The sequence below is a fragment of the Nanorana parkeri genome, unplaced genomic scaffold (genome assembly GCF_000935625.1).
Source record: "Nanorana parkeri isolate BGI_ZX_2015 unplaced genomic scaffold, ASM93562v1 scaffold1775, whole genome shotgun sequence".
In the NCBI taxonomy this organism is placed as follows: Eukaryota; Metazoa; Chordata; class Amphibia; order Anura; family Dicroglossidae; genus Nanorana; species Nanorana parkeri.
Window position 1 is genome coordinate 56,629 of NW_017308043.1, and position 19,918 is coordinate 76,546.

At 40.7% G+C, this 19,918-nt stretch overlaps 1 protein-coding gene across 1 annotated transcript in view; it reads left to right on the forward strand.

Moving 5' to 3' along the window:
• The window catches only part of LOC108799636 (protein yippee-like 2), a 66,794-nt gene that overhangs the window by 42,142 nt on the left and 4,734 nt on the right, over window positions 1–19,918 (forward strand). Inside the window, exon 3 of the mRNA XM_018571530.1 lies at window positions 18,044–18,087. Within this exon, the coding sequence (XP_018427032.1) occupies window positions 18,044–18,087 (44 nt within the window). The remainder of the gene's footprint in view (window positions 1–18,043; window positions 18,088–19,918) is intronic.

Here is a 19,918-nt window from a genome sequence, read left to right on the forward strand (position 1 = left end):
CCCCCCGACAACAAGTAGGGAGATGTCCGTATATCTTTAATAGCTTGAGGACCAACCTCAATGTGCTGTGCGATTTGGCTGAAAAACATATTTGGTGCCTGTATATTCTTTTTAGAGTGTGTATCTTCAATCAAACTTGTTTTGTATAGAGTGGATAAGGGTTAGAACTGATCTCAGTGTTTAAAGCCCAACTATAGGATACATTTGGCCTTCCTCCCATGCCCCACTATCTGATTTGCTAGATTTAAAAAAAATCCCTGTATAAAAGCCCTTTTCACTTAAGCCACGGTCATGTGCCACCACAGCCTTCAACTCTTCTGGTTATTTCCTGCGAGGGTCTGCATGACATGGACACTTCCTATTGGAAGTCCATTGGCCAGGGTCCTCTCAGGGTTTGAGAGGGCTTGACATCGTCGGAGGAGAGTGAAAGGGACTGGCAGTCTCGGGTGCCATTGCATTGCTGGATTTGCATTCTCCAGGGACCTAGAGGGGAAACTTAGGTGAGCATAGCTGACTTCACAAGGTAAGGGGAAACAAAAGCCTATCAGGATTAGCTAGAAGTGGGTGGAAAAATATAACCTGAGTGCAATGGGGCTATTGGACTCTTCTTGACCCAAATGGGGGCATTTCCCTGCCTTCTTGTCCCAGTAACAAAATTGGAGCATAGGAGAAAAGAAATCTCCATTAGCTTTTCATTGCTGTATGTTACCTGTTGAATATTTTTGCTTTTTTCCTGCCTGGGTCACAGTGTTGTCACCAGAATAGGAATGAGTAGTAAATCTTCCAGTGAGGCCTTGTATAGCAAAGTAGCCAAAACTATTTGTTTTGGCTTGAGGTATATTTTTTAAAAGCTCACCTCCCAAAAAAAAACGTTTTACTTTTGAAAACTGTAGGGAAGGCTTAGAATTTCTGTCAGGTTTTATTGCTGTCTGTCACCATTGAGGACATTTTCTTTTATGTACTGCTCTACTCGACACCCGTTACTTGGGAAAGCAAGTGAATAAAAATCTTCCCTGTGGAAACCCAGAAAGCAGTAGAAATCTAGAAGGGCCACCTTTTACCACTCTACTTGAAACATTTTTTTTTGTGGCATGTGTTCTTATTGAAGAGACTTTCCCTCACTTGCTACTTTGTATGACACTCGACAGGAAGTAAGGAATAATCTCCCAAATCGGTCTATTATGATTTTCCTCTCCATACAGAGATTTTTTTTTCCAACAAGTTGCAGATCTTTGTGTGCAATATGGAGTGCCTTTTATGGCCCACCAAAGTTCAGCCGAGTTCTTGCCCAAGTCTTGTCTTGTGTTGGACTGTCAAATTGGTCATGAGATGGTGCCATTTATAGCCACCCAAAGACTTAGGACTTTAAAAGACAATTGTGTATATTTGCATCTTATAATTTCATCTTCATATATGTGTAACAGATTGTAGAAGTGGTAAGTCTGATTTCTAGATTATGGCACCTGGTGGACACTTAATAATCAATTAATCTCGTCTTTTACATTTGAGATTTTACAATCTTCTTTAACCCCTTCGTGACTGACGACGTACAGTGTACGTCACCAGCATCGGGGCTGTTTAAACAGACTCCCGGCGACTTTTGCCGCCGGGACTCTGTTTAAACTTGTAGAGCCGACTGTCGGCTTTACAACAGAAGCGATCCTGGCGACTTACCTGTCGCCAGATCGCTTCTGCGTCCCGAAGAAGGGGCCGCCCCCCCCGCCGGACACCCCCGCCGTGCTTCCCGGGCTCCGTTGCCCCTCCTACGGATGAGTGTTTTTGAGTGAGCATCTAGCACCACTGTTTCAGAGGCAGTGTCGAGGTGTCCATTAAAAACCCATACTGACACCCTGAGAACCATAAAACTTTAGCAAGCTTTGTGCATGAAAGAGCATATGACTTACTCCATGTGACCACGCTGGGCCAATCAGTGCGGTCACAGGGAGTCCATAGGCCTGTGTGAGCTACAGCTGCATTGACATTTAGCTTGCATAAGGTTTTTCTTTTTCTTGTGGCAGCTGAACAGCATTGTGGGGGAGCCAAAGGAAGCCAAGTATATGATGCTGGGGAGGTCTGCATTACAGTGAACATGTTGCTTTCTCCTGTTTGGGCAAACCACATGCTCTTTTTTTTTTTAAACAGGCCACACACATGAAATCCAATTCTACAGTCTTCTTTTAAGAAGGCCACGCACATTAAATCCAGTTTTACAGTCTCCTTTAGATTTTCTACCAACTATAAAGTGTGAGAGCCTACTTGTTGGAATGTATGGTACAATCCAATTAACTTTTAGCATGTCTGGTCAGCTAAATTATAGCAGTCATACTTTCTTGTATTTTCTGTCCATTCCCACAGCCCAAAGCAACTTTTCAGTCTTCACTTCCCTATGCCTCAGCTTCCCACTTCCCTCTTGTAATGTATAAAAAGACCTTACCACTTTGAAATGGACAGCATACAATGTACCTTTTATTATTAGCTCAATAAGGCTGATTTACTAAATGAGTTGAGAATGTTCACACAATATATTGTTTGAAGATTCACTTCAATTATCCAATCATGTGAAAATAAAATCCCTGTTTACTTATTTCATTTGCACGATTGCATTATTAAAGTGAATTTTAACATAATTTATTGTGTGAACATTCTCAACTCCTTCAGTAAAATGGCCTCCAGTGTGTTTAGTCTAAATCCTGTCTCTAGCCTCCTCTTTAATCGGCTTCACTCCCTTGGCTGAATAAAAGCTATTTTTGCCAGTTTTAAGTCCTCTCTTGTGCCTGTGTCTGTTTACTTGCTGTTATTTTTTTCTATTTCATTACCTTTCTCTTCTCATCCTTCATTCCAGCCATAACATTGCTTTTTAAGTTGTGCCTTTTTATACTGAAATGTTCACATAGTCTTCAGACCTCTCTCCATCTTCTACTTTATTTTACTACTCCCCTTCTCTTAGAAACTACTTGATTAACGCTCTGGACTGGTTAACTGCACGCTGTCCTAATCAATCCACCGCCTCACCAAAATTGTAAATGGCCTTATGACTGCAAAGTCTACAATTCACTACTCCTACTTAATCTAGTAAACGACTATGTTCATGCTTCTCAATCTGCCCTCAACTTTTCACTATGCTGACCATTTTTTAATACTTTCAATCTTCACACAGCTTGGATTTTCTTGGATCAGTGTCTATTGTTTCCATAACACTACTCTCCTTTATCCTCCTCCTTTCTTTTCTTTCATATCCACTCACTTTCTAAAAACTAACATATTTTATCCACCATCTTGCTCTACTTCACTACTTGAAAAGTACTTAAAACACAACTTTTAAACTTTCCATTCACTTAATAACCAGTTCCTCCATCTTAAAAATGTATCCCTCTTCAATACCATTTCCACTAACGGTGCAACTAAGCTGTTAGTACTTTGTCCTCTGTGGTCTACCACAATCATGATGATGCCAGTCGATCCATTAATCTGGTGCATGACTCCAGCTCCCTTCTCACTCCTCAAATGCTGCTCCTTTCTGTCAGTCCTTACACCCAGCTCTCAGTTAGTCAGATAATTAAATTTAAGCTTTCAAATCTGACATGCAAATCTTTCTACAGTCTGGCCCCTTTTATAGATTTCCTGATTAAATTCCAAACATCATCTCAAATGCATACCATCCTAATCTACGCATTATTTTCTCCTCTCCAGCACTATAGCCACTTTCTCACACTCTTGCATCCAGGACTTCTCAGTTTACTTTTTCGTTCTCTGGTATTACTTCCCTAATACTGTTTGCACACTTCTATCTACCAACCTCTTCAGACAAGCATATAATCTGAGATCAATTATTCTCTTCTATTACTCACCAATTATTTGGTTTAACAAGGTGCACCATCTTACTTTGCGTATGGCTTAGGCTGCTTTAACATGAATTGTCCACTCGGGTCTGCCTGTCGGTTTTTCAGCCGGACCCGATCCGATGCTCTGTGCAAGTCTATGGGCAGACGTGTTTAAACGGATGGGTGTCCATTTACACCCGTTTACCCCCGGCTCCAGCTAGCTCCGGAAAAATAGATCATAGATCCGTTTTGATGGACTGGATCATGCTGGGCCAGGGGTAAACTGACACGTCCGTTTACATCCGTTTCCCCATAGACACAGATGGGGTCCGGCAGTTTTAGCTTTTCCTCCATTGTGAGATGGAGGAAAAAACTGTACAGGCACAGATGTCACATCGGTGACATCCGCTCCATACTGCTGTGATCTGGAGCGGATCCATGCATGGATTCTCTCCTGATCAGCCCATGTGAATGGGGCCTTAAGCAGTTATGTTGCTTCTTTGTCTAACTTTTTATATTATAAATGTGCATCAGTGGGGTGCTGTTTCCATGGTTCCCATTAGTAGTATTTTTTGCTGAACAACTGTGTTTACTAGTCTTTGGAATATTTTTGTATTGTATTTACTACCCTACATTGTTACATTTGTTACTTAGGACAGCTTCATGGGAGATGATGGCACTATGTCAATTTAATAATTTGAGATATGATGTGCATAGTGTGCATGTGTTTAAGTTACTCTTCAGGTCTGAAAGTGCCCATATTACTAATGTTTTTTTAGAACCCAATACATCTCTGAGGAGGGAAGCGGCTTTGGATTAATCATCACTGAAGGATGTATTAAATGTATCCGCCATGTAATGTATAAAAACACAGGTCCAGCAATAGTAACGGTTATTATTTTTGATACATTATTCATATGAGCCTCATAGGTTAATAGTACACTTTCATACTGAAAATAGTATGCATGCAATCATTATTATACTTACCAGATGTTGGTTTTACATGTGTTTGAAGGTGAACACAGAGGTATATAATGAAAGCATAATTATGCCCTCAAACATGATCTTAATGAATACGTCTGCTATAGGCAGCAGGGATCATGTCTATTAGCATAAAGGATGTGACTGCTTCTTTTTAAATGCAGTACACTTGATGCAGTAGCTGATCTGTATGGAGAGTAGCATGTCACTGACAATCTGCTAACTGCTGCGTGCACTTGAAGCTTTTAATAGTTTGATGAAAAAATAAATAAATAATGAAAAACAATGTGTTTTTTTTTTTTATTGAAGAAGGACAAGGTTCTCAATTATGTTTTTTTCAACAAGAGTAAAGGTGAAAACAAAGTATAAAACACAACACAATGACTTGCTACACAAGAAGAAAGAAGTTGAAAGGGCGGCCTTCAATCCACTCACTATAATTGTAGTTTGTGAAATAGACTTCCATCATAAATGTGCATCAATGTAGCAATGTAATGTGCATCGTAATAACTAGGGTTGCACAGATACCAAGTACAGTACTCGGTACGAGTACATGTACCGATACTTTTGAGCTCCAAGACTACACTAGAGACAAATTCAAAAATTACTAGGCAGCTGTCATTTGTAAGGAGCACATGGAGCTCCTGGGATTTGTACATCTCTGTTTTAATGTACGATTCTGTTTTTATAAATGTAAATAAAGGGATGTACAGATACCAGTTTTGCGAGTACGAGTACTGATACATTTTTGTTTATTGTCATGTGACAGTTTTTCTAAAACAATACAGACTAATGATTTCAAGACAGTGGTGGAGTGCCAGAGCCAGGTCCCAGCTGCAACCACTGCAACCCTGGTAGTTCTCATGAAAATGCCAAGTATCTGTGCAACCCTAGTAATAACATAGTTACATTGTATTTGAGGTTGAATAAAGACAGTAGTCCATCAAGTCCAACCTATTAGGATCTCATTCTTATGAGTACTTGTACCCCTGTATATTACGGTCCCTTAAGAAATCGTCCAAAAGTTTATTGAACAATTCCAAATTTTTTGCTGAAATTACTGCCTGCGGCAGTGAGTTCCAGACCCTACCCGCTCTGACTGTAAAGAACCTCCTTCGCCACGTGCGCTGGAATTTTTTTCCCACCAATTTTAGGTTATGGCCTCTAGATTTCTGTAATCAATATTAAAAGTAATCACATTGTGATCGCTATTTTTTTTTTTTACCAGATATGTAATTTTCAACATAGAAGAAACCACTGGAGAAAGAAAAAAGAGAAAAGCCTAAAAAGAGAGAGGGGGAAAAAAAGCCAAGACACAACCCTTATCCTTATTACTCATACCTGTTGCCTGCTGCTATGATGTTAATAGATATCATTGTTGACTTTTCTTCTAAAATATATTGTATTTCATTGTTCCCTCATTAGCGCTGTAGCCATTTAGTGCTATGGAGCAACTAGCTTTTAATAGTGTACTTTCATACCTGCCATTCAGCTTACATGTACTACATACAAAAAAATGCCTTAAATTAATAAATGATTTGGGTATAATTTTATCTAATATACAGTGATGAAAGAATTGGTAGAGATTCACTAATGTGAAGCTCCGTGTTAATATTCAAGCTGCAGCTCTCATTAGCATACCTTGGCATACTGGACAGCTCAACTTCTATCTATCTACTGTACCCATCTTAAGAAGATACCCTAGTGTTTTCTCTAACTTTTTTTTACCCTAGAGTTTCTTAGTTCTCTCCTAGTTTAACGCTGCATTAAAAAAATCTTAATGTCTTCAAATTAGCCTCTTCATTTCCCGGACCTCTTCCACAACCCTGCGGAGAACTTAAGACCAAATTACTGACATCATATTGCATGAAATGTAGTTTCCCCACAGTCTTCTTAAAAGGTAAGTGCATTAGAAGTAATGGGCCCTTCTGCGGGATACTTGACAAGCCACTTGCTTACTGTCCCCGCTCAGCTGAAATCTTTGCTTTGCTGCCTCCTCAGTACCATACAGCCTCTTCTTGAAAATCCTAATGGCTTTTGTTGATGGGCTTTAGTCTGTCTATATTAATGGTCTTAAGCTGTGATTAGTCAATCAAGATGCCAGAGCCCTAGGGACTGGAAGTCTCAGAGAGGTTGAGGTAGGTTCTATGTATCCTCTGCCTGCACCTTGCTTGTTGGCTTTCTAAAAATGCAAAGCCTGCAGTTGCGGTTTGCATCTGCAATCATGGGCTTTGGCTACCACCATGGACAGGCCAGCTACAGCACAAACTGGGCAGGTCAAGACACTGGTGTAGTATAGTGCCAAGGACAATTATCACAGCACACATTAGCCCTTCTTTTTCTGTATATCTGCATAGTCTAGGCAGTGTTTTTTGTTGTGTTGTGAGTTTTTATGATTTTCCCTTTTCTTGGAGGAATGTAGTCTAGAGTTACATGCTGTATCGGAGGCCGCACAACATTAGGCTAAAAACAAGCTTATTATAAAAAGTATGGTGTGAGGGGAGGAAGCGAAATTGATGAAGAGGACTGTGGGGACCAGGCAATGCTTGCCTTCCACATGACTCATGCAGGCGCTCAGCCCCATTAGGGGGTCATTTGCATTCATCATAACTTGTGCAGCCCTGCTCAGATTTATTCTGAGTATAAGGTCTGACCTTTTAACCACTTGATGATCGGGGGGGTTGAACCCCCTTCCTGTCCAAGCCATTTTTCCAGTATTCAGCGCAGCGGGGCTTTGACATTTTTTTAATCATGCAACGCTGTACCAAAATGAGTTTTATACCATTTCTGTGGACAGATAGAGCTTTCTTTTGGAGGTATATAATCACCACTGGGGTTTTTATTTTTTACTATATAATAAAAAAAGTACCGAACATTTTGCAAATTGTTTTCTTCCCTACATTATGTTCTAAAACATTTATAATTGCCCACATTTTTGGGTTTGGTAAAATATAAAAGATCACGTCGGGTAAATAGACACCAAACATGTCAAGCATTAAAATTGCGCCCACCCGCAAAATCGCAAAAAAAAATACCATACCATTGGCCATAGGCGACGCTTTAAAAGCCTTTACCACTCTTCACTTTAGTGTTATCAGTGATTAATGGCCCTAGAATTATTGCTCTCACTCTGACTTTCGCAGTGATATGTAACATGTGGCATAATCTTTGTTTTCGCACGTAGGCGCACCCAACACGTTTGGTGCATGCGGGAGACTTAAATACAGGTGAAACTCGAATAATTAGAATATCGTGCAAAGTTCATTTATTTCACTAATGCAACTTAAAAGGTGAAACTAATATATGAGATAGACTCATTACATGCAAAGCAAGATAGTTCAAGCCGTGATTTGTCATAATTGTGATGATTATGGCTTACAGCTCATGAAAACCCCAAGAACCCCAAATCCACAACCTCAAAAAAGTAGATTATTACATGCAATCAATAAAACAAGGATTGTACATAGAACAATATCGGACCTCTGAAAAGTATAAGCATGCATATGTACTCAGTACTTGGTTTGGGCCCCTTTTGCAGCACTTACTGCAATTACTTTTGCATGATATTCTAATTATTCGAGTTTCACCTGTATGTATGTATGTATATATATATTTTTTTTTTATCTGTCCCTTTTAATTTTTTTTTGTTTTTTACACTTAACTTTATTGCTATCACATAGGGGGACTAACAAGTCCCCTATGTGATAACAATTATACAATGACAGGTCCTCTTTATGCAGACATTAGGGGCCTCTAAGACCCCTAATGTCACCTAGGCACCCCCAAAGAAGCTGATTAAGCAGAGATCTACTTCACGATCGGGCCGCTATAGATCGGCCCAAACGCTTGTATGTCACAGCCGGTACTGGCTGTTAAAAGAATTTTGCTCGCACAAGCAGAAAAAAAGAAATCTCGTACATGTACGTCCACCCGCTGGGAAGAGTCCGCTTGTCCACCCATGGATGGCAAGCGGTTAAAGAGGTTTTTGTTCTTTGTAGAGATGCAGATGTCCAATCATTTTATGTCCTTTTGAGATATTGGTTTCATATGTAAATAGTAGACTGTTGGGTGAAATAAAATGAATGTTGGATTTTTGGATCAACTGAAAAGAAACTAAATGTGTCGTGTATAACATGTTTTTAGCACCTGTAGGACCTGTTCTATATGCATAAATAATGCCTGGGGCAGCATAGTAAAGGAGTGGGCAGTACCAACCTTGAGAATGTAGATACTGTGATCACTTTTTTCTTGTTTCCCCTCTTTTGGCTACCTACTGAACATTGTTGATATAAACGGCAAGATAACTTTAGGGTTGTGTGTGTAGTGGATGCTGAGAGGAGTCGGAAGGCTCATTATAGTTTAAAATACCTTCTTTCCTTTTCTCTTTTTTGAGGTTCTGTAGAGTCCTAAAGTAGCTGTGTATATAAAGCAGACCACATGCTTTCTCTAAAAGCACATTCTAGCATTATGTTCTATGAAAATAATTCCATTTTACCTGCTTGTACAAAAGCATGTCCGTATTCAGTTGGGCCTAGGGTAGCATGATATCAAAATACAGTCATATTTATAGGCTGTAGCTAAGAATGAGGATAAAGAAGCACTTCAAAATTTGTAAAAAAAAAAATGTATGCATTGGGAGAAAATGTAGGAACAATATTCCAGTATATAAATTCAGCATTAGGGAGAAAATCCGATTTACTCATTTGTGTTCCTTTCATGCAGAAACACCCCTGACAATATGTATCGCATTACTTGGCCTACATTGAAACAAGGCATGCTCCTTATTAAAAAAATGTTAACAAGCTACGGTTTAGTGTTTATTAATGCAGTTTGTGTTTTAGAGTCACAAAGTGTGTCCTTGTTTTAGATCTACCCTGAAACTCCATCCTCCACTTTCCACCCTCAGATTATGAAACTGACTAAATAGACAATGGTCACATTTTACGGCTGCTTGTTGCTTCTGCAAAAGGTCTGTGTCTAAAATGAATGTGTTGAAAATGCGTGTACTGTTTAAGAATTTATTTAAAAGTGTCTCTTATAATATGCAAACTGTATGTGCAAAATGCTTACATAATGATAATTTTTAAGTGAAGAGGTACAATGTAGGCAATATATAATAATGTTTATATTGCAGCAACATACATAAGGCAGTACAAAGGGCAGTGATCATTTGCAAAAGCCATTAGAAACCAGGCAAATCTCAACTCCTCGGCATTGAAAACTTGCCATGCAAAATCCATTTTGTGCGAGACCTATGGGTACTTTGCATATTGGTCATGGTTTTATAAGCCTATCCAAATTATTAAATTAGACACTTCAAAGAACAACACTCACAAAGTACAACCAGCAATGGTAATGCACAGAGTACAGTAACCCATAGAACTGTTTTAATAAAACATTTGAAACATATAAAGGGACTACAAACCAAAAATGTGTATTGTATATTCTTTGGAACACTTTAATAATAATCTTGGAAGAATAAAACATAGAAAAAGAAGTAGAGAAAAACAAATGTGTAGACAAAATCAGAAGCGAGACATTTTTAGGAGACGATATAATCTCGTACATTAAATTGGCATGGTAACTCAGAACATTTGACCAGGGAAGTACTAATTTGTTGAAGGACGTTAGTCCAGTGTTTCCTTCCTAAGAAAACACAAACTAGATTGATTGAGGATATGTGGAGGCGCTGGGGATTTTAAGATTTTCATGGTGTAAGTGGGTATGTTTTTAAGTGTTAGTCTCAAATGGAGATTAAGGGTGTGGAGGTGTCATCTGTTGAGCTCAAACAGTGATCTGATTTGTTTGTTGGTGGGATCTAATGGGCATGCAAAGTGAGAACAAAATAATCCCATTGATGACTTGTCCTGAACAGTGTATGAGGTGTTCAGTGTCTCAGTGGATAAGGAGGCTCTTGTGGTCCTCCAGAATGAATAAAGAGCAGTGTGTAGTAGGGTGGAGGAAGAAATGATTAGGTAGAAGAGAGGGAGAGGAAGAAAGGGGAAAGTAAAAAGTGACAGTGTCTCTGGAAAAGGCATTCCCCAACCCGATCTTACCTGCCTTCTGTCATAGCTCTACCACAGGCGGAGGGAATGCCTGCACTTCTGGGTATGGAGAAGCATGTGACTTGCTTCCCTGTGAGCGTGCATGGACCTAGCAGCAAATTACTAGGTGCGAGTACTGTCACACGAACAGGGGGATGATGTCAGACTTCCTCACAGTTACAGACACAGGCAATTTCATCGCTAGATGTGAGGGAGGACAGGTAAGGTAAATATATATGGGTCGGGATGCCCTTTGCAGAGACACTGTCACTTTGCCCTGCAAATTACTAAACACTTAGGGTCCATTCACACTAGGGCACATATTTTTTTTTATTTGGGCCTCATTCACATCACAATGCAGACATGCTGCACTTTTTGCACTGGACCCCCACAGCAGGTCACTTAACCGCAGTGCAGTACACTGGGACCTGAATAGAGTGTACAGTTTGTGTAAATAAATGTAATGGGCAGGCTTTTGGGCCAAGAGGAAGCATGGGAGTGAAATGAGTCAGGCTAGAGTTTGTTCACCAGTATGGCCGATGTTTCGGTAGCTGAGCAACCTGAATTTTGGACATCCAGGGGTGGATGTAATCTCAGGATGCAGCTTTTGTGCCTACTTCATGGTACTAGAAACCTAGGGCAACTTTAAAAGGTAAGGTGAGCCCACAGGTTTCCTTTTTAAAGGATAATTTCAGACAACAGGTAAAATCAAACCGTAAACTAAAGACTACAGTGAGCAGGCTTATCTCACTTAGGGGACTGTTACAGGTCCATGTACAAGCCATGCTTTCATCTACACATACAAGTGTAAGTTTTGTTTTTATCTTTACAAAAAATCTGGAGGATTTTTTTTGCACTATATCGGTGTACTCTTTCGTTCCTTTACTTGTATTCAGAATGTTCTTGCAATTTCACCCCCAAAGGCATTTCCTACCTCACAACTTAGCTGCTGCTGCCTTTTTTTTTTGGCTGAAGTTAACAGCTTTTTAAAGCTCGGTCACGCCTAGGCTGAAAGCGACAAAACGTACAACACAAGAAATCCCATTGTTTTTTATGGCCATTGTTCACACCTGAGTGTTCTGTTGCTTGTAGCAAAACACCTGTAGCTATATAAAAAAAAGTCCCCTTAGACTTTTTTATGGAAACACCCTAGAAAGCACATCACAAGCTCCTTTTTTTTTGGGTAGTGTTTTTCAGGCTTTTTTGCATGATGTCGCAGATGCTGTTGCTTTCCATGTGAGCCAAATAGAAAAACCCCTGAAGCTGGATGTCAGCAAAATGCTAAACAATACTTTTAAATAAGTGCCTGAAAACACAGACTCCCAGGTGTTTTTTTTTTCATTATGCTGCACTTTAAAGACTTCTTTATTTATTCCAATCCAATAACTAGCACAGCTGCAGTGTTTTTTGGATAGCAATTGTAAAGTCATAAAATCCATTCCATTTACCTCAGAGTTTTCTGTAATCCAGAGCAACCATATGTCACACAACTGCTCACATGTTCAGTGGGACGGTGCTTCCTGAAGTATGTACTGTATAGCACATCTCTTGGGTTAGTTGCATCTTCAATTAAAACTTCAAAGCAGCTTTGATTGGTCACAAAGAAGAGACTTTGTGCTAGCACTTTGGATATATCATGCTTTCTTTTAATATGAGTTTCCCCATCCCCAAAAAAATGGATGGGGAGAACTGATATATATATATTATAGAAATGCTTGGTTAAAAGCAAACTGAACTACCAAACAAGTATGCAGGTAATGCTCCCTGTTGCGCCACTTGGAGACAAAGCTTATTTTGAATCGAGTGAGGAAGAGTTGGAACCACTGTTTTTGTTTTTTTAATATTTGAGTCCTCATCTGATACTTTTTCACAATAGTGATGGGGATCTCCCCAGTTAAGGCATAGACATATTTGGAAGTGTGGAAAGAAAGTGCAGGTGGTTATTCTCTTGGTGTTTATCATCCAACAGTAATTAAGTGATATGAATATGTATGATCTGGCTAGGTTTTGCCATACAAAGAATCTCCACAGTACCCTTGGTTCAACAGTGAACACAGTAGATGTAGGAATTGAAGGGCCACATCAATTTGGCTGCCAGGCCAGCTGCTGGAGTATAAGAAGAATAAAGTATCTAGACTAATTTAATTGGTGTAGCACTTCAATTCCTACATTTGCTATGAAGGCATAGGCAGCAACAGAAGCCCTAAGCAGACTTTATCCTTTTTTTTACTTAAAAATTGGAAAAATTCCAGTTCAACAGACCAGTTGTGCTTTCTTTCAATATAGTAGGTCATTGACAATCTTCACTTTGCAATATCCACTTGCACATTCAATTCTTAGGCCTCATTTGGACAGATGGCAGCCTCCACCTCTCTGAAAGCGATATGTGGTGGATTGCTTTTCACAGAGTAGTAGAGTAGCGGCTGCCCATCATACCCATACCAATATTGGCAATATTCCAATGCTGGTATATTTTTGGATCCTAAAGGGAACAATTTATTGAACAGCAACCATGTGCCAAACATTTGGCATGCCGTTGTGGCGTGGTCCCTTTCACCCCCAAGATTGCGTTTGACACATGCTGTTTCTTTTTCTTTGCTGCAAAGCATTGCGTCCGTGGCAATGTATACAGCACTTGCTAAAAGTGCAGCGTGCGGCTGGGGAGCTGTAAAACCATGGATCACCTGCCTGTTTTTACCTCTCCTCAGCTGTCTGTTTCAACTAAGCTTTATGGATACTCAAACTGACTACCATATGTTGTACTATCACAATATTGACAAGTGCTGTTGGGCCCTGGAAGAGACCAAGGAGGAAGCAAGCTCTCTGGCAACTGCTACACACAAACTATTATGTTCTGTATGTGCTCTTTTATACAGCGTATACTCACTTTAAAAAAATAAAATACAAAATTAATTGTTCTTGAAGGGTCTACCATTAAAACTCCACGTAAATTAGCTTCTGTACATGATATAGTAACTCACCGTTAGCTTGTACAATCTCATTGTGCGCTGTCATGATGCTCTCGCAGATAACACTCCCTGATCTTCTTAAATGGGTAAATGGCCTGTCGGAGGTTTTACAGGGCCTGTAGCACGTATTAGCCTACAAAAATAGAAAGATTTTGTTTTTCTCTGCGTCACTGTAACCTGAAAAAACAATTGCTAACACACTTGTCATTCATAATTAATAGAATGGATCGTGCCACTGAGCTTTGTAGGCAGATTAGACTATACAAGGTTTATTGCAAGGGCACATACACTCTTTCCTACTGTTAATCTGTCTGAGTAGGCACAAGCAATATAATAGGTCATTGGATTTAAAACACAAGACCAGTTCAGATGTTTGTGTATATTCTCTGATGTTGCATAGAGGTAGCAAAATGAAAAATAGATCTATTCGATTTAGCTCTAGGATTTTCTGTATAAGACCTTTTGATGCATCTGACTGGTAAAGCACTTCATCATCATGTTTCTGAACAGCTGTTTTCATCTCTCTTAGCTTGGCTTCCCTGAACTTCCTGTACCAGGACAAGATCACAAGGGACAGAGCAGTCTAGAGCAGCTATCTACTAGCTTGGAGGAGAGGGGGGGAGGGAAGAGGTATGCCTTGCTCTGTTTGTGGAGATACACAGCTTGCTATTACAAACAAGGGTGGCTCCATTGGACCCTGCAAGAGACAGGAGCCACGCTAAAACAGGACCAGACTCAGGAGACTAGCTGATTCTGCAGGAAGCTAAAACTTTTAAACATCAAGGAGCAGTATCCATTGTAAGTGATTTCATCAGCATTTGAAATGGCCTAGTGCTGAGAATAGTGATCATTATGGCCAATAGAATATGTACTAAATCTTAGTAAATGTAGCCTAATACTGTCCAATAGAAAGACATATATTGCAGGCGAGTTGTTGAGTTGATAACGTGGGGTATCTGGACATAAAAAAGTGATTGTTTAGCATTACGGACAGATTTAAAGATAACAATGAGAAATGTTCTAGCCTAACAGAATTACACACATTCTATGTGCATTGATAAAACCTATAGTCATATGAAAGCAAAACAAGATCATCCACTGGATCTATGTTGTTTTAGTAGGGGTTGGTAATTGCCTTACATTTGCCTGCCCGGTTTCAGCAGTTGCCTTGTGTACATTTGTTTCTCTTGTAGGTATTTTTGTAGCCAAAGGCACCTGTAAAGACAAGAGCACAGAATATCCCCTTCAGTGCGGAAGACAAAAATGATAGAGGATACATGTTGGTTACATGTTACCATACCTACTGTAGCTGCGATTTTTATATAATTTATTTTTTTATTTTCCCTACAGAGAAATATGGTTTGTGATGAGATATGTCTTGGAGTTGCACTGCAGGGGAGGCATAGTATAGCCTCCAGATGCACCACAAGAAGGGATGGAGGGACTGCATGCCACAGTGACACCTTATGGGCACAATGAATAGCAGTGGAGTTGTGCAGTTTTGCAACAAACCTAATTTATTCAGGGCATGCTGAGAAGCACTTTTTTTTGTGACCATCCCAACAGCGCTATTTAATCCTATGTGGCTATCACACAACCTGAAACATCACCTTTGGGCTGGCCAGTAGAGTATGCACTCCTTTGTTAGATAAACCTCAATCAGATGGACATCCATTGTGCAACCACGGTGTCAGTATAGTTGCAGTATTCTGCTTTTTTTTTTCATCTGAGATGTGTCGCTTATCTGCCTTGGCCCCCTTCCCCCCCGCAGACACCCATGCAGAGGGCACCAGATATATTGGCATGCACAGATTAATGCGGTATGACTTTTTAAAAGCCCTTTCAAGATAAAAAATAAGCATTAGAAAATTAGAAATATTTACGTTTTAAGCTAATTACAGGTGTTTGCATTGTGTATATAAATACAATTACTGATGGAGCAGATACTGTCCCATGTCGGTTTCTTGTCTACAATACCACCAGTATATCTGCTGGCAATAAAGACTATTATCTGTGCACACTGTGAACAACACAAACAACGGCGCCCATATAGTTTAAGCTAAGAGTGGACATGCCCAGATGCTACTGATTGCAAGTTTTTGTGTGTATATAGCCATTAACAGTCCAGGTTACAGGATTTGTTATGCACCCATGCAGGCAATAGAAATTAATATGATCCATTAGCATTATTGTAAGGGAGAATAGTGTAGAGTAAGCTGTAAATGTTGGAGTAAATGATCTGGTGAACTATAAAAGGATATGCATGGTGTGACATTTCTATACAGATGAATGTAAGCTACACTAAAGTTGGGGAGGTTCTTTTGGTTTGCATGCACGTATAGTGGGTTGTAATTGTGGAGTTAAGGATGCTCGGGGGACGATTATCAGAAGAAAGGAAAAGTAATAGAGATGAAGGAGATGGAGGAAAAGAGAGCAAAAAGAGGTGGGTTGATGAGAGACCTGTAGGGGCTTCTAGACTATATTTTAAATGGATAGTAGAAAGATATTACAATTTGGGGGTTGAGAACATGATATCTAGGATTGCCGAACCTTAAAGTGACACTAAACTCAGGAGTTAAATCTTACTAAATACATTCAATTACCTTAACTATCAACAAAAATGTATTTTATATGTGTATCACTCAGCTGTAGATCCTCAAATCATCTCTGAATTGGTGCTGACATTGTCCTTCCTGCTGGACGGTGGCTACTTTTGTTCCCCATGGTCCCTGTGTGTGTTGTAAAGTATCCACCACTCCAAACTCATTCCTGTTATGGATTACAATCTCAATCCAAATTACTTAACTAAACGTGAGATTGTAGTCCATCACGTGAGTGAGCTTGGAGCAGTGGCTACTTTACAACACATACAGGGACCATGAAGAACAAAAGTAGCCACCCTCTAGAAGGAAGGACAGTGTCGGCACCAATTCAGAGATGATTTGAGGATCAACAGCCGAGTGATGCACAAATAGGATGCAGTTTTGTCAATAGTTAAAGGAGAACTATGACTTAAGGGCAAATAAAAATACCCCTTACCTTGATTGTAGTAGCATCGTTCTTTTTTCTAAATTCGCAGCACATCACAGATAAAACCCTCAAAACCTGTAGTAAATGGCCGTCTTCACCCATGCTCCAAGCTCCTTTCCTCTTAGGGGGCGTTAACATTTGATCCAGCCCGCCCACGGCTTTTTTTTCAAATGATCTCATTGCTGTGGCCGCGCTTCCTCTCATCGTGCACAGCTGTGTTTTGTCAGCTCGTGCACGCAGGCTCCTTCCCCTCTCTCTCTCCCTGCCCTGTGTGACGCTGACATCCTCAATTCACTCGATCGCTGATGAGAGAGGGGAAGGAGCCCTCTCTCTCTCTTCAGCATTTACTACAAATGGGAAAGTCCATATACTGGCAAGCATCCGATCTGCAGGGATCTCCAGTCAGTAGCGTAACCAGAGTTCTGGGCGCCCGGGGCAGAATTTTTTTTTACCCCCGCTGCACCCCCGGTTGTTACGCCACTGTCTCCAGTGACATCATTTACCATATATGGACTTTCCCATTTGTAGTAAATGCTGAAGAGAGAGAGAGGGCTCCTTCCCCTCTGTCATCAGCGATCCACGATCATTTTAGTATGTCAGTGTCAGCCAGGAGAGAGAGAGAGAGAGAGGGGAAGGAGCTGGCACACGGGGACGTGCAGGTAAGGAGAGAGCTGCTGCGCATGTCCATATATTCGTGGACGCGCAGCAGCTCTCAAGAATCACTGTCAGTCATCAGTGGGGAGGATCCTGTCGGATACGTCGGGATGTCTTCTCATTGCGGCGCTTAGCCCCGCCCACCACCTTAAATAAGGTTTTACAGCCTTACTGTGCATTTTGGCTAATTAGAGTAAATTACATTATTTACTTAGCCTAAGGAATGCATTAATTAAAAAAAGATAGAACCCCATAGTTCTCCTTTTAAGGTACTTGAATGTATTTTTAAGATTTAACTCCTGAGTTTAGTGTCACTTTAAGATATTTTCCATGGTTTCCAAATGAACTCAGTTCAGTGATGAGTGCCTTTCAAGATAAGCGATTACATTTCTAACTAGACTTCTCTTGACAGTAAAAATAGACTAAAACTAGTCTAATTATCTTGATGGTACCTAATGAAAAATAGTTACTTATCTTCTGTAAAAATACACAAAGTTGTATTTTTTGTTTTTTATTAAACTGTTTTTTCCTTTTGATTTTGCAGTCATTTCAAGGGAGTCAAGGTCGAGCTTATCTATTCAATTCTGTGTGAGTATTACTTCTAAGACCAGCTTTTTTCTATTACTGCTTGGAGAATATCAGATCAGACTTGCACTTGTGCTCACTGACTGTTTGTTTATGCATTTCTGCTGCAATGAAGATCATTTTTCAAAGCTGTTCAGCTGCATGGAAATAGCCCACATTTTTATTTAATCTGCGTGCATTTGTAGGTTGTTATTTGAACGGTAAGCTTACAGCATTATGAAGCTATCGCTAGAAAGAAAATATTCCACTGTAATTTGCGGCAGCTCGCTCTAAGGCACCATTGTGGTTATTTTTAACTTGAAAACCTATTGTTATCGCTTTTCATAGCGTATGCATAAGAGAACGGAGACACCCAGAGGAATAAGCCAACTCTTTACACTTTGCATAAAACACATGTGTCCTGTGGGTTTCAGAGGAAAATATACAGTTCATTTAAAGAACTGTTTAGTTGTATTTTTTTTTTATCTCAAGTTGCTTAACCCCTTCTTACTGGCTGTAAACACATCTGTGATAGCAGGAAGCTGGGCCTTGTTCCATGTTGCCACATACGTATACCTTTTTTGTGCTGAGAGCATGCTCAATTGCACACACCCAGCAATGTGATCACATTATCACCAACAGCTCCTGGTCACATAAAAACCATTGGGAACCGTAGAATGGGCTCCTAATCACATGATCACTGTGACAGCCAATCACATGAACAGGAAGCCCAAGAAACTTCTACAGTGTTAAAGCAGAGCTACAACCTCTTATACTTTACAGCCAAGGAAGGAGCCATCTTGGCCTAATTGGATTGCAGTTGCCATGGTGCTGCACATGTGATCAGCTATGACACTAGCCATTTGAAGGTTCGAAGGTTTGGTTGAGAGCTGAAATAAGCACACTGGTAACCTTGACAGTTGGCATGCCTTAAAATTTTGTTTTGCTAGACCATTAAATTAGTGGTCTAGTTCCACTTTAAAATACTCTTAAAGGGGGCCCGTGTGAGCTGGCAGGAAGGTTTTTATAAAAAGAAGCTTCATCATTATTTGTATAGCTTTATTTAAATCTGGTAAATATAAAAGATTAATATTTAACACCTGCATGGAGCAGATGGAGCTTTGAGCAAGAACAGGACCTTATGTCTCGGAAAGCAGCTCTTGTGCTAACGATAGACCAGAATCAGTCAGAGAAGGGATAGATACTCTCTCTTAGCAGATATGGCAGCGTTTAAAGGAGAAGTTCTAGCCGACCTGTGACAATGAGACTGTCACAGGTCGGCTCAGTAGATCGGGAGGTGAGCGAACATATACTGGCGTTCGCTCACCTCTCTATCCTGTCACTGCTCTCTGCCGTGACATGGGAGGGGCTGGATTCCCCCCTCCCCGCTCCGATCCGCCAGCGCTGACTGGAGGAACGGATGGGGGAGGGGCGGGTACAGCTGGCTCTGCCTCTAGATAGGCAGAGCCAGCTGTCACTCAAGCAGCTGGGCGGATCTCGACATCGTTAGTCCTCCCGTTACCCTAAGGAGAACTATGGGGAAAAGCCCTGACCCCATAGTTCTCCTTTAACAACTAAATTAACCACTTCCGGGCCGGCCGTAGTAAAAAAACGGCTGGCCCGGAGCTCTCTAGATCTGAGCGCGCGTCTTTAGACGTCCGCTCAGACACGCCCCCTCGCGCGTGCGGAAATCGGCCGAAATATAAAAACAGGCAGCGGTGCCTGTTACCATACAAGCGATCCGCCGGCTGTGGAGCCAGCGGATCGCGTGTATGGGGTGCCGATCGGTTCCCCCCCCCCCTCCGCGGCCACCCCCCGCCATCGTCGCGCTGATCCCGGGCTCTGCTGTGCCCGG